We start from the raw sequence: 14363 nt of genomic DNA on the forward strand, positions 1-14363 counted from the left end.
CCCTCAGCTGGGTTTGTTTTATTGTCACAGCTAATGACAGGTTCAGAGAGGGCCATGCCATGGCAGGCTGAGGTGCAGCCCCCAAAGCAGTGCCAGGGAGGGGCAGTGCAGCAGGCAGCAGAGACCATGGCCAGGGGCACAGCACCTGCCCCGCCACCGCCTGGCACCTGCAGGGTCCGCCTGGGAAAAGGAACGAGATCCAAGTCCTGCAAGGGCACCAAGAGAGCCCTGGTCAGGGATGGGTGGGCAACAGGTTCCTGCCACAGCTCTAGTGCAAGACATACCCAGCCACGTTTACAGCTCTCCCTCCATCTCACCAAGGGACAGGTTTCCCTCAGGTTCCTCCTCCCACCCCACCCATGCATCTCCAGCCGTGGGACAAGGAAGACCTGAGCTGGGACTCCATCAGCAGGTGACAAGGGCTAATCCAGGACACTCAGCCCACTCCAGCCCCCTGAAGTGACCCACCTTCCCTCCATCCTGGTGCCCCAACCCAGACCTACCTTGCTCTTTGTCTTGTCCTCCAATCTGTCCTCACTTGGGCACTGTAGGAGAGCACAGGAGACAAAAACCCCTTGAACCCTCCTTGTCTTACTCCCCTTTTGACTCCCAGAAGTGCTGTGTGCTCACCCCAATGTGCAGCACGTGCACATCTCAACCCTGCACACCCCATCCCTGCACACACCTACTCCAAGCAATCCCAGGCTCCACCATCCCTGCCTGCTCCTGGCCAGTGTCCCCCAAGGTCCCAGCCTGGGTGACTCCCAGGTGCTCTGTGTCCCCAGCACAATGCCCAGCTCACCCTCCTTGGCCAGCTGGGCTGGTCCCCCAGTGTGGGCAGAGGGGAAGAGGAATTCTGCCCCTGTGCCCCACTCAGGTGAGACCCTACCTGCAGAGCTGCCTCCAGCCCTGCAGCACAGGTTCCAGCACAGGAAGGAGCTGGAGCTGCTGGAGCGAGCCCAGAGGAGGCCACAGGGCTGGAGCCCCTCTGCTCTGGAGCCAGGCTGGCAGAGCTGGGGGTGTTCCCCTGGAGAAGGGAAGGCTCTGGGGGAGACCTCAGAGCCCCTTCCAGTGCCTAAAGGGTCTCCAGGAGAGCTGGAGAGGGACTTTGGACAAGGCATGGAGGGACAGGACAAGAGGAATGGCTTCCCACTGCCAGAGGGCAGGGATGGATGGGGTATGAGGAAGGAATTGCTCCCTGTGAGGGTGGGGAGGCCCTTGCCAGGTTACCCAGAGAAGCTGTGACTGCCCCTGGATCCCTGGAAATGTTCAGGGCCAGGTTGGACAGGGCTTGGAGCAACCCAGGATAGTGGAAGGTGTCCCTGCCATGGCAGGGCGTGGGACTGGGTGAGCTTTAAGGTCCCTTCCCACCCAGACCATTGCTCTGTTGAGAGCCCCTGCCCAGCTACACTGAGGATGTGCCTGTGGGGCCACAGGACTGGGGCCAGCTGGGTCAGTGCTCCTGGAGGTCCAGCAGCAGCTCCCACAGAGCTGAGCACTGACCCTGTGCCATGCACCCCGTGCCACACCAGAGCCTTGGAGCTGCCACAGGGACTGGGGCACTGGGGTTGCCAGATTGGAACCCTGCCTGTGTGGGAAGGGGGCCAGAGTGTGTCTGGGGACAAGAGTGTGCTTGGAAGCCACAGGAGAGGAAATATAAGTGTTTAAGGACACCTGGCCAGCACAGGGACACACAGAGGGTGTGTGGGCAGTGATCCTCCCATGGGCCGAGCAGGGGCCGTGGGGAGCAACACTGGGCAGGTCTGCTCTGGATGCTCTGCTGAGGCAGGGAAATGTGAGTAGGAAATGTGGGCAGGATGCCAAGACATAAATCAGAGCAGCCCAGATGCAGGGGAGGAGGTTCACACACCCCTCCCATCCTGGGACAAGAGCAGGGGCAGCCAGTGCTGGGCCAGGCCTCCAGCAGCTCCTCTGGCTCTCCCATTTCTGGTTTCCTCCCCATTTTTTCCCCATGAATAAGGAAAGGTGATTTCAAGATGCTTCAAGACCATTAACCCAAGCAGCCCAAAGGTGCAGCTCCACAGGGAGGGAGTTCTTAGACTCCCTCACAACCAGGATCAACCCAAAACAGGGACAAACCACAGCACTGGGAAATGGGAGCTGGAAAAGGCAGGCAGGGGTTCCTGCTCCTCCTTCCCTAAGCCACTCTCACCTTTCACATCCAGTCTGCAGTCTACTGAGGCTTCACCAAGGGGGTTCACAGCCTTGCAGGTATAGACACCCCCATCAAAAGGGCCAGGCTTGCGGATTTCCAGGGAGCACACACCCTGATCAATCAGTGCTATGTATTTGGGATCTTCCCGGATCTCCATCTGATTTTTCAACCAGATGATTTTGGGCTGAAAGTTTAAAGCAGGGAGAGAATTAAGAAATCTAATTGTCCCCAAAATGCAGTCACCTCTCTCTGCCTTTGCCTTGGCCCTGCCTGAAGCTTGTGGCCATGGTGGGATTCACAGTCAGAAGTATTTTGAAGATCCAAATCTCCCACTTGTGAGCCCTAACCACTGCTCCACCCTTCCTCCCCAGCACAGAGGAAACAGGACATGGCTTGATTTAAGACCAGTCCCCCATCTCCATACAAAAACACCCCAAATGTGCCCCTGTTTGACTCTGAGGGCAGCTTCAGCCCCTTAACCTCACCCAGCCCTAATCCAACAGCACCAACCATCTCCCAGATGGTCTCCCACTCCAATCACCCTGCAAAAAGCCCCCCAGGTGTCCCCAGGAAAGGCTACAGTGTCCCTGGAGGAGGCACTGACCTGGGGGAAGCCCCGGACGGAGCAGAAGAGGTGAGTGCTGTAGCCCCGCGTGGTTGTTCGGTCTGTCAGGGGCTGCGTGAACTTTGGAGGCTCCATCATGTCCCGCTGGGGGATCTTCTCTGGCTGGTAAGTGGTTTCTAAGGAAATAATTAATTCTAGCTGAGGCAGGCCTCAGGTTCCCAGGCTGACCAACACAGGAATTCAGCACAAGGTACCCAAACCCATTTCTGTTCCCTCTCCTAAGAAGCCAGATGTCACCTGGCCTGACCCAAGGTCCTGGCCCCCAGCTCAGAGCAGCCCTGTTTCCTTTCAGCCATGACATGATAGTGCCCAGGCCCTGCAAGGAACAGAGGGGATGCCACCCCACTGTGACACATCCTGTGTGCAGCAGGTCAGACCCAGGGCACACTCTGAATCTCCCACTTCATCCCCAAATCTCATCCACAGAAATAAGAGCAGGAGGGAAGCTCTGCAGATGGCAGAGACCCTAGGTCACTGTGTGCTACCAGGGAGCAGGACAGAAATAGATGGAAGGAGAGCAGGGCTGGTTGGAGATTCGGCCCTGAGCTGCGGGCACAGAGCCAGGGCTGTTCTGACCCTTCCCAGCTCCTGCTTCCATCTCATCCCATGGGTGTTCCTCTCAGGGGGCTGAGCATGGCACAAGCTTTCCCCAGAGGAGAAATGAGGTGCAGAGAGGGGGCAGGGGACCTCTGGACCTTGGGGGTGCTCAGCTTCACCCCTGCTGGTCTTGTCCTGGGGACCAGCCCAGCAGCATCAACACAACTCCAAGGAAGCCCCACTGGCCCATTGGTCAGGACCACTCTTGGATAGCACCCTCCCCAGCCCCTCAGCACGGGACATGTCCCCACTTGTCTTCTCGATGTAGGCCACCCCAGAGGCCACAGCAGCGCTGTCGCTGAGCCCACAGATGTTCTCGGAGAACACTCGGAAGGAGTAAGTGTTGCCAATGATGAGGTCGGAGATGGTGCAGCTGGTGCGGGTGCAGCGCTCCAGCACCGTGAACCATTTCTGGAAGGGAAAAAGGAGGAAAGACAGCAGTGAGGAAAGACTGGCTGTGACAAGGATGAAGAAGGTGTGGGGTGGGGCAGGGAGTGCAGCAGTCCCTCTCCCATCAGGGCATCACCAGCAGCAGGAGCGCCCAGGCTCACCCCACTCTTCTTGTCTGACTTCTGCACCCTGTAGCCCTTGATCTCAGCGTTCCCATTGTCTGCAGGGGGGCTCCACTCCAGGGCCACATTAAAGCCCCACACATCCACCAGCTTCAGGTTCTGGGGAGGGCCAGGTGGCTCTGCAAACACAAACACCTCAGGGTGACATCCCAGTTTGCTTCCCCCACATTCTGCACCTTGCCCATCCCTTGACCTTGCTTTTAATCTCTTCTCGCCCTGGTGCAGCACACAAGGGATGAGAAACTGTGAGGGGCAAGGCTGGCAGAAACTCTGCACCCCCAACCAGAGAAGTTCACAGCATGATCCTGTTGAGGATCCCACTAGAACAGGGACTCCAGAGTCCTTTGCCTTGTTGCTGTCGCATCACATCCCACCCAGAACAGGACCTACCCAACCAGGGAGGAGAAAAGAGCTCTGGAGTGATCCTGCAGGGTCCCATCCTCAGCTTACCAACCACCTGAATGTCCAGGGTCGCCTTGTCCTCGGCTCCGTTGATGTGCACGGTGAGCTCGTACTTGCCCGAGTCGCCGCGCTGGGCCTGGCGGATGTAGAAGATGGTGTCCTTGGCCGTGGTGCGGATGTTGATGCGGTTGGTGTCCAGGGGCTGCCCTCCCTTGCTCCAGCTCACCTCGGGCTGCGGCTTTCCCTGCAGCAACAGGCAGGTCAGGAGCCACTCGGGCATGGTCCCAGCAGGTCCTGCTGGGAAGGACGGGTGGCAGAGCCACCCTGCTGTGTCCGGGCGGCAGCAGCCCGAGTGCCACCTCTCCCAGCCAGCAGTCCCTGGGAAAGAAGCTACAGCTGATTCCTGTCAGACTCACAGGTAAGCCATCAGGCTCCAGGGATGAGGTGGGAACATGCTGGCTCCCCAAGGTCCTCATGGAGCAAGCCCAGCTGTACTTGCCAGGGCACAGCTGTGCTCTCAGAGGGCCCAGGTCCTGAGCCCAAGCTCCAGCTTAGCATCAGGGCTTCAACTGAGCCTACAGGGAAAATTCATTTCTGGAGCATGGCCAGCACAGAGTCCAAACTGTCTGTGAGACATGGCATGGACAAGCCCCTCAGCTCTGGGGCCTCTTACTCCCTCTGCTTGCCCAATGTGTTTCAGAGCCAGCTGCCACAGTGGAGATGCTCTGGTGATGTCCCAGACATGATGAGACAGATAGCTGACAACCTCCAGCCTAGCCAACCAGTGTCAGCAGTGCTCCACCATCCCACAGCCCTGGGCCTGCCCTCCTCCAAAGGCAGCTGGTCCCCTCTAGGGACCCCAGTGCTGTGCTGTGGGGTCCCAAGGCATGTGGCCAGATCATGGCCAGGAGCACAAGCTGAACTGGACCTCTTGGCTGAGACAGCAGCAAAAACCAGTCCATTTCCTGATGTATTTGGGGTTGTCCCACTGCAGCATCATCAAGAAAGATGTAGCAGGGGAAAAATGGGATCTGGGCAGGAAGAGGAGAGAGATTCCCAGCCCATCACCCACTCTTAGCCCATAAGACACAGCAGCCAGGTCAGGCCAGAGCACAGTTGGACCCATAAGCTAACCTGCAGGAGCTAATCTGGAGTGAAATGCCCAGCAGATTAAAGCCCAAATCACCCAGGTACCTGAAAGGGGATCATGATATTCACAGCGTCTCCCACACGCCTGATGTAAGTCTCCCGCAGGTGCCGAGGCATGCGGATCTTGGGGAGCTCTGGGGATGGAATTCTCATTGTGAGACAAGGAACAGCCATTCCTCAGCCCCATAGCCACCCCTGCTTGGCCATCGAGAAAATCCACCCCAACATGGCCAGCTTCTCCCTCTCATCTGCTGGACAGCTCTGCTCCCCTGCAGGGCTGGGCTGGCCTGTCCCACTGCCTGTACCCCAGAGTGACAGCCACCCCTGAGATCCCAGGTCACCAACCCAGGGGCAGCATTCTGATGGATCCTTCACCCCTCTTCATTGCTTCTTGGCCATGGAGACAGCCTGGCCTCAACCAGAAGAGCCACAACACAACTTATATTGCAACGAGGCAGGGAACAGCATCTCCCAGTTGGGAAGCATTTCTCCCCCTGACTTTCCAGAGGTATGCAGCCCAACCTTCACAAGGACAAGGCTCGACCTCCACCTTTCCTCTGCAGTCCAGGCCTCTGAAACACCAAGGAGGTGCCTGGTCATACCAGAGTTGTGAAAGCTTAAGGCTCATGACAAAGGCAAACATCCCCAAGGAAACATAACAAAGACAAGCAAAATGCCCACTGGAGAATGCTCATGGAGCATGTCCCCCTCCCAGGGCAGGACAGAAGCTGAACAACTGCTGCTCAGTGACAGCCAGGGATCCCTCTGGAGCTCCTCGAAAGGAGCTGGGAGTCTCTGCCCGGGTTAAATGTGCACGAGCTGAACCCTGGGGAGGGGGTCTGGCCAGAATAAACCAGGCCTGAGCCAAACAGCTGTGAGGGCTGGGGAGAGCAGGGACAGGCCCTCCCTGACAGCTGAGACTGTCCCTGCTCTGCTCGTGCTGCCATTTCTGCAGGCATCCATCCCTGTGCTGCCACTTGGGCTCATCAGTCTCAGCAGGGCAGGGAAACCTGACCTCGGGGAGGAATGTTAATTCATGGATGTTTTCCCCAGCTCCCCAGCGCTTCTCTCGGAGGGACTGGGCTGGCCAAGGTCAGTGGCCACAGTGACAAAGTGCCATGGTGGGAAGGCCTTTTCTCCTGCCTTTGTTCCCTGCAAAACGTGACGCCCATACTGATCCTTCATCTGGTTTCTCCTTGTCTCTCTCCACCTCCCAAGCCCACTCATCCCACCTGTTGTTAAGCTCCGTGCTGTCCCATTGCTGCTATTTAAAATCCCCTGGGGTGCTATAAATGAACTGGTGAGATGTACAAAATGCAGGCTGAGAGAAAATGTGAAGGCCAGGAGGCAACAGGGAAGGGAAGGGAAGGGAAGGGAAGGGAAGGGAAGGGAAGGGAAGGGAAGGGAAGGGAAGGGAAGGGAAGGGAAGGGAAGGGAAGGGAAGGGAAGGGAAGGGAAGGGAAGGGAAGGGAAGGGAAGGGAAGGGAAGGGAAGGGAAGGGAAGGGAAGGGAAGGGAAGGGAAGGGAAGGGAAGGGAAGGGAAGGGAAGGGAAGGGAAGGGAAGGGAAGGGAAGGGAAGGGAAGGGAAGGGAAGGGAAGGGAAGGGAAGGGAAGGGAAGGGAAGGGAAGGGAAGGGAAGGGAAGGGAAGGGAAGGGAAGGGAAGGGAAGGGAAGGGAAGGGGAAAGACCCAGTAGATCAAGTTGTGTGGGGGTCTCTCAGCTCTTTGGGTTTCACACCTGTACGTGTGCCTGGGACAAAGCTCGGGCAGCAGGTACAGGGTGTGGAAAGCACGCGCTGTGCATTGACCATCTCATGCCAGTCCCTCACACTCCAGTTTTCGCAGTCCGATGAGGTCTGGTGGGATGGTTTTGAGATCAGAGATGAGCAGGCACAGCCACCACCCCAAAGCCAAATTCACCTCCTCTAAGCACACTGAGAAGATGGACCCTGCAGGACACTTTCCATGGGCCGATAGTCTTCTCCAAGCCTTTTCTGGTGAAAAGCTGGTGATTCCTGGAACTATTTTTAGTATTACTATTTTTAAGCAGCTGAAAAATCTGATGTGCTGAATAACAAGAAAACTTGAGCATTAATAATTCCTTCTAGAGGGAAAATTACTCTATATTTGCTATTTGCTGAGTGCAAACAGGCCCTGCCCTCCTGCATCAGCCTCTGCACATTGGCAGCACCCCGAGAGGAATGTGAGTCTTGCTAAGCATGGGAGCAACTCATTCATTAGCGAGTTCAGCATGATTAAAGTTCCCATGCTCCAGACAACCAGCTCTTGACTTCCCTGAGCTAAATAAACAAAGCTGTCCAATGTGTGCTGTGGCATATTCAGGATGTGACACTGCCAAGGGGAGGAGACATGCTCAGGGGAGGTGGATTCTGAGCTCTTGCCATTAAATGGGAAAATGTGGCTCTGCCTTTTGAGTCCTTCACCCCCAAAACTTCAACATCAGCAAGACTGGAGAGGTCAGGAAACTTCTGCCAAGGGAATTGGACACAGTCACTGAGAATAACATCTGTCAACAGCTGGATGGGCCCTGTGAGAGGCTGCTCGTGCTGCAGGGATAGAGAGAGTTTTCACACAGAAATGCAGCCCTCAGGAGCAGTACTCACGGAGGATCTCCCTGATGAGCACGGGCTGCTCCAGGGTGGCCGGGACGCTGGTTCCGCTGGCACTGACGGCCACCACCTGCACATGGATCTTGTCCCCAGAGCTGAGGTCTGGGACTGTGCAGCGGGTGGAAAGAAAAGGCTCCTGGTTCACAGCTTTCCAGTCTGAACCTGCAACAGACCCAGCACAGCGCCTTGGATGTGCCATGGATAGACAGACACACCCTGAGCAGCAGGATCAAGGTGAGACCCAGAGGCAATGAATCCTTTCCTTGGAAATGGGGAAGGATTTGGGGTACCAGCAGAAAAAGGAACTTTGGCGGGGAGGTTGGCCACCCCTGCCAAGGAGTGTGGGGTATGAAGTGCTGGCAGGAGCTCAGCACTGGAGCATGAGGACATTTGCAAGCAAAAAAAGGCATCGGGCCAGCAAACACGTCCCTGCTGACCAGGTGCATTTCTGAAACGAAGATCCTTGGAGCTCCCTGGCAGCCACTCTGCTCCTCTCCCTGCCCCAGGACAACACTGGGGCTCACCATGGCCTCCACAAACCCCTCCACACTGAGCAAGGTCTGCTCAGGACCTGCCCCTGGCCGGATGGACCTCTCCAAGTGTTCTTCCTGATTGTAAGGGATGTCTCAAACTCAACCCAGAGCCCAGCCCTCCCCCAGCCCCACCTAACCTGGCTTTGCCATCTGCCAAACCTCTTAAGATGTTTCTCACTTAGAAAATAAACTGCCCCAGTCCCCCAGGGAGTGGGTGTCCCAGGTGGGCAATGAGAGTGACCACATATGACAGGGAGTGCCAAGCCCCATGCTGGGGGCTTTTTCAGAACAAGAAGGTTTTCTTGTCAATGCCACTGGAGCAGCCAAATCCCATCAGATCCTCTTTCCCTTCACCACTGGCATTGCCCAAATCAGCCCTCACTCAAATCTCACCATATTTAAGCCAACCAGAGTCTTGTACGAGCCCAAATACAGCAGTCCCGTGGCCCCTGGGCGATGACAGAGGGACTGGAGTTCTCCTGTCCTGCAGCAGACCCAAAGCAGGCCAGGAGAGCATCCAGACTGGGCCCTTTGTATGGCTGTCAGACAGATCCCTCCAGGAATGGCTGCATCTTTCCTTGTCCCATGCAAGGACCTCCTCATGCATCCTACCCAGTCATGGTATCCCCCCGACCTGCAGCCCAACCGTGGAAGCCTCCCGCAGCCAGGAATGTGTCCATCATGTGTGCCACAAGCTAAACAGCTGAGGATCAAGTTCCCTGAGGTCCATGGCCCACCTGGGTCTCTCAGACCACTTCAGCCCAGCCTCCCTTTGCAGATCCTCCTAGCCACAAAGACCCTTCACTCTCACCCCAAAGCCTAGCAGGCCTACAAAAGAGTGCCCAAAATACAAATCTTATCCACTCACCTCGTTCCACCTCCCAGCAATACAACTGGAGAACCATGGACAATTGCTGGACAACTGCTGCCACTTCCCAGCCCACCTCCACCCACCACGGCCACCCTCCTTCCAGACATAATCAAGTCTGCTGATAACTGCCCAGGACCCTTCCCTTCCTCATCCTCCCATTTTATCCCCATTCCTTCCATGCTTCATTTTGGGCATACATGGGAAGGTTGAACTTTTTCCTCCTGTTTTCTTGAAATACCATCCCAGCCCCGGGTCTCTGCAGCTCTGGAGTTCATCAGTGACCATCCACAGAGGACGTGTTGGTCTCTGCTCCCCCCTAGAGCTGGACATAGCAGTGACTCCAAATCTATCTGAAGTCAATGGGATTCCCTGTTCCTTCATGGAGAAGAAATAACCATTCAAAATGGATGCATTTGGGCAAAGAAAGGGAATTGTTGCTGGGAGAAATGCTCTGCTGGGATCCATCCAGCTCCATCCCATCCCACAACCATGCACCACCTCTTCATGCTCGTGAGGCAGGAAAGACCAAACCTACTTCCATCTTTGCAGATCTCCACTACATATCCATCCAGGCCTGCTCGGCCCGTCTGCTCCGGGGCTTTCCAGGTCAGCGTGAATGAGTTTTCACTCACTTCTTCCACAGCCAAGGACAAGGGGCAGCTGGGTGGCTCTGTAACAAACCCACAGTGGTGACAGCAGGGCTCCAGTACCAGGGCTCTTGGAGGGCAATCACTCAACCTCCAGGTCTGTCTTCAGTCCATCTAATCCCCAGCCCTATCCCACTGCAAAAATATCCTTGATGACTTCATCTCCCCATCCCTTCTCCCCGGCACATGCCCTCTCCAAGCCTTGCTTATGTCCCCTCCCCACTCCAGTGTTCCACACTCACCTTCCTTTGGTTTCTCCAGTTTAGGTTCAGGGGCTGGGGGTTCAGCTGGGGGAGCTGGGGAGCCTTCTGCAGGCACTGGAGTTGCTTCTGCTCCAGCTTCCGTGGGGATGGGAGCAGATTCATCTGTGGGGGCTGGGGGCTGCTCCGGGGGATGCTCAGGGGCTGGGGGCTCTTCAGTAGCTGCTGCTGGGGCTGGGGCTGCTTCTTCCTTTGGGGCTGCTTCTTCCTTTGGGGCTGCTTCTTCCTTTGGGGCTGCTTCTTCCTTCGGGGCTGCTCCTTCCTTCGGGGCTGCCCCTTCCTTCGGGGCTGCCCCTTCCTTGGGGGCTGGTGCTGCCTTTTTCTTGGCCGCCGCCGGTGCGGGTTTTTTGGCTGCTGGTGCAGTTTTGCCGGTCATCGCTGCAAAGCGCAGGGGCTGGGCAAGGGGATGTCCTGGGGTCTCTGCTCCGGAGTGACTGCTCTGTTTTGGAGTTCCTGCTCCAGGCAAAAGATCTCTTCTCCGGATCAGGGGTCTGGACTCTGAGGTTGGGGTCCCAGCTCAGGACCAGGTGTCCCCACTCTGGACCAATGGTCTCTGCTGGAGGACGGCTGTGCTGGGAGGGGGGAACCAGGTCACTGAGCCAGAACAGGGGCTGGGTGACTTTTATAGGCTTTGGCTGGCACTTGTCACCTCCCTGCAAACCAATCTGCCTGCACAGGCGGGACTGCCAGGAATAGCCACCCGGGACCTGCACATTCAGCAGCCCCAGCTGCCACCTCCTATGGGATGGCAGCACATGGGCCCGGCCCCCCCAGCGGCCCCCTTGGGCTCACTCACAACTGGGAAGGCCAGGGCCAGGTCACCTTTCTTTAGGGACATGGCTCCTGTCCCCAGCATCAGCACCCCTCTGGCTAAGGGCTTCCCCACCCCCACTGCCACCTCCTCAGCTGCCCACTGCCTCCCAGTCCCCACCAACTGTCCCTGGACCCCCTCATCCCCCTTGCCTTCCTTAGCCGCTGCATTAACATCAAAACCACCCCCCCAAGCCCTCTCTGTTAATGCTGCATTGACTCCCCCCAGCCCACCTGCTCCCCCTCAGATCCTCCCACAGTCCCTGTAACCCCAGACCCCTCTGTCCTTCTTCAGCCTCATCCCCAATCCCACTGGGCTGGAAGAGGTTGGAAGACAACCTTTGAGTCACCGGGACCAACCCAGCTGCCCATACCCCTAACCCACATTTCTGGGGAAGATAAATCACTCACCAGCCTCCTGCCATGTTCTCCAGCCTTTGTTCTGCTCAATCAGCCATCCTTGTCCATGGAGACAAGGTGTGTCATGTCACCCCAGAACTCATGACCAGCCACCCTACTGTTACTGCAAACTCAGGTTCACCCCAAATCCCCCCAATGACCCAGGAAAGCCCCATTAATTCTATGGGTCATAAACCACTCACCCTCTCCTTGCTCCTGTTCCCTTACTTGCCCTCATGCTGTGCATGAGACACTACTAAAGGTGTCTCTGTATCCCAAACCTTCCTGCAATTAGAGTTGAGAGAGTGTTTTTCCCATTTTCCAGCTAATTCCCTGTCTCCAGGGATGCTGCTCTGAAGTAGCCAAGCAAGCCTGGCTCTCCTGGGTGGTGGTCCACGGGGTCCCAGTTCTGTGGTCCCCAGAAAGCATCTCCAGACATGGACATGAGGGTCAAGACACATCTCCAGGACAGCCACAGCATGAGGCACGTTCTCTGCCAGGGCCAGATAATCCCAGCTTTGCTAACAAGGGGCTGGTTTTCCAGGTGAGGGGAGCTGTGTTCACCCAGGAATGGGAGGGAGAGAAATAAGAGCAAAGCCCCATTGGCCAGGCTGGGCATGGTGGCATCCCAGAAAAGAGCCTGAGGGGTGCACCCCAGCTGGAGCAGCATGACCCTCCTGCTCCAGGAGGGATATTTTTTGTCTCCTGGTTATTTGGCAGCAGGACAAAGCCAGGATACCGTGAGATAATGTTGGTGCCTCAGGGAGGGTCTGTTTACCCCAAACCATGTGATAGCCCAGATGTTCATTGATTATTTCCCCAGTGAGGAGGAATATAGGTAATAAAAGTTCTGCATTACCCAAAATTGCCTTGGAATGCCTGAGGGATGACATCCTTGAGGCAGGAGAGAGTGATATGGGGCTCCCAGGCATTTCTGCTGCCTGCATGGATGGGTACTGGCAATTCCTTTTCTGCCCAGACCACCTTGGAGTGGCTCAAAATTGCCGAGTCAGAAAATTCCCTGCAGCTGCTCTAGCCAGAGAGAGGACAAGTCCTGCTGCCCAGCAGGGCAAGGAAGGGCTGGAGAGGGTCGTCCATCCATCTTGCTCCAGCTGTCTTTGGCTCCTGGGGGCCAGCTGGAGAAGCTCTGGTTTCTCCATACCTTGGCCCACCAGGATTTCATTGTGCCTTGGATGACCTTGGCCCCCTTGGCCCACCTTGGCTCCTCCACTTGACCCCTCCACATGGGCCATGCCTTGATGACTCTTTCCATCAGCTCACAGTTCCAGACTCCCACAAACACCTGCTCAGGCACCTTCCCTGTGCCTTTCTCAATCATGATGTCTAATCTGTCTATCCTGAACAAAAATACCCCACTTCACTGAAAAAACAAAAAAAAAAAGAAAGAAAAAAAAAAGGGGGGGGGGGGCTTGTTTTGATTATACGTTAAGAGAAGCAATTTACAGAGCTCAGAAAGAAAAATATATCAATACCAAAACTCCAATTCATAGGGAAATGAGCACTCAGATTTCTCCCCGATTTCATTTTGGGCAAGTGCAGCTGGAAATTAAATACTTTCCCCAGGGAAAATAAAGAACATCAATGCAATAATTTCACTTAAGTTCTCAATTTGAAAGAAAGTTGGGTCTGTCAACCTGCTCCATGATGTTTGGATGCTTTTGCTCTGTTGACTCAGCGGGTGACTAATAGGTTATGAGCAGATGAATCAACATGGTTTATCACCCACTCTTATCTGGGCCACGTTACTAGAGTTTATTGGCATCTTGTTTATTCACATGTTGGGCAAGTGCTGGGTGTTGAGCAAACCCCAGTAGGGAAACTCTGAGGAGCTGCTGCTGTTGATGGCAAAGGCACTACAGGAGGTTGTCCCAATTCCAAGTCAAAGGGTTTCTCACAGGCTCCAGAGGTGGGAATTGACCTTTCCCTACCCACCACAATGGCTTCACTTGTGGATTCACAATGGGGATGGACAAACTGCTGCCAGGAGGTGATTTAACCTCAGGACAGGAGTGGGATGTCCCAGGCCCCAGTATTGTGTGAGGAAGCTCAAATCAGTCTGGTGATGGAAATGAAAATCATATGGAGGGGGCTGTTCCTGCAGGCAGCTGGGAGGGTTGAGTATTAAAAATTTAGTGGTAATTTAAATATCAGCACATTTTTGCCTGAAACTCTAAGTATTTCAGGATTTAGCAAAGCAAAGGGATGATGCCAAAGGCTTGGAATAAACAAGGAGTTTGTCAGGTGAGAAGGGCTCCCTGAAGCTGTCGCATCTTCTGTGCTCATCCCCTCTTGTCCCTGTCCCCATGAACATCTCTGGAGATTCTGGTGGACTCTTTGCACCCCAGCAAGACTGTGAAAGCAGCAGGTGGAGGCCACACCTGGGCCACCACAGGCTCTGGGCACGGGTCCTTGGCACAGCCATGGGTTTGGCCAGGGCAGAGGACAGAGCACCAGGGGATCAGCGTGGGTTTCAACAAGGAGAGCCACCCACAGCCTGTGTCAGAGAATACCCAGGACTGACAGGGTCCTCACTGCCAACCCAGTGAAATAAATTCAAAGTCACCCAACAGGACAGAGAAGGAACCATGCCCACCTCCCTTTGGTCACATCCAACCCTGCACACATCGTGTGGACTGTGAGTCCATGGGTGACATCACAGAAGGCCAGAAAAG

General features: G+C 55.7%; 1 protein-coding gene across 2 annotated transcripts in view; it reads right to left on the reverse strand.

The window, feature by feature from the left end:
* The window catches only part of MYBPH (myosin binding protein H), a 25297-nt gene continuing 10934 nt past the window's right edge, over positions 1-14363 (reverse strand). The window contains exons 2-12 of one of the 2 annotated variants that reach the window (XM_084220762.1): positions 10444-11033; positions 10090-10224; positions 8145-8312; positions 5567-5655; positions 4421-4616; positions 3950-4089; positions 3650-3809; positions 2781-2917; positions 2174-2360; positions 504-545; positions 1-206 (exon numbers count right to left, since the gene is read on the reverse strand). In XM_084220762.1, the coding sequence (XP_084076888.1) occupies positions 535-545; positions 2174-2360; positions 2781-2917; positions 3650-3809; positions 3950-4089; positions 4421-4616; positions 5567-5655; positions 8145-8312; positions 10090-10224; positions 10444-10837 (1617 nt within the window). In that variant the 5' untranslated portion in view covers positions 10838-11033 and the 3' untranslated portion in view covers positions 1-206; positions 504-534. The remainder of the gene's footprint in view (positions 207-503; positions 546-2173; positions 2361-2780; positions 2918-3649; positions 3810-3949; positions 4090-4420; positions 4617-5566; positions 5656-8144; positions 8313-10089; positions 10225-10443; positions 11034-14363) is intronic. The other variant, XM_084220763.1, reaches the window with a different exon arrangement.

This window comes from Fringilla coelebs (genome assembly GCF_963513975.1).
Source record: "Fringilla coelebs genome assembly, chromosome: 23".
Lineage (NCBI taxonomy): Eukaryota > Metazoa > Chordata > Aves > Passeriformes > Fringillidae > Fringilla > Fringilla coelebs.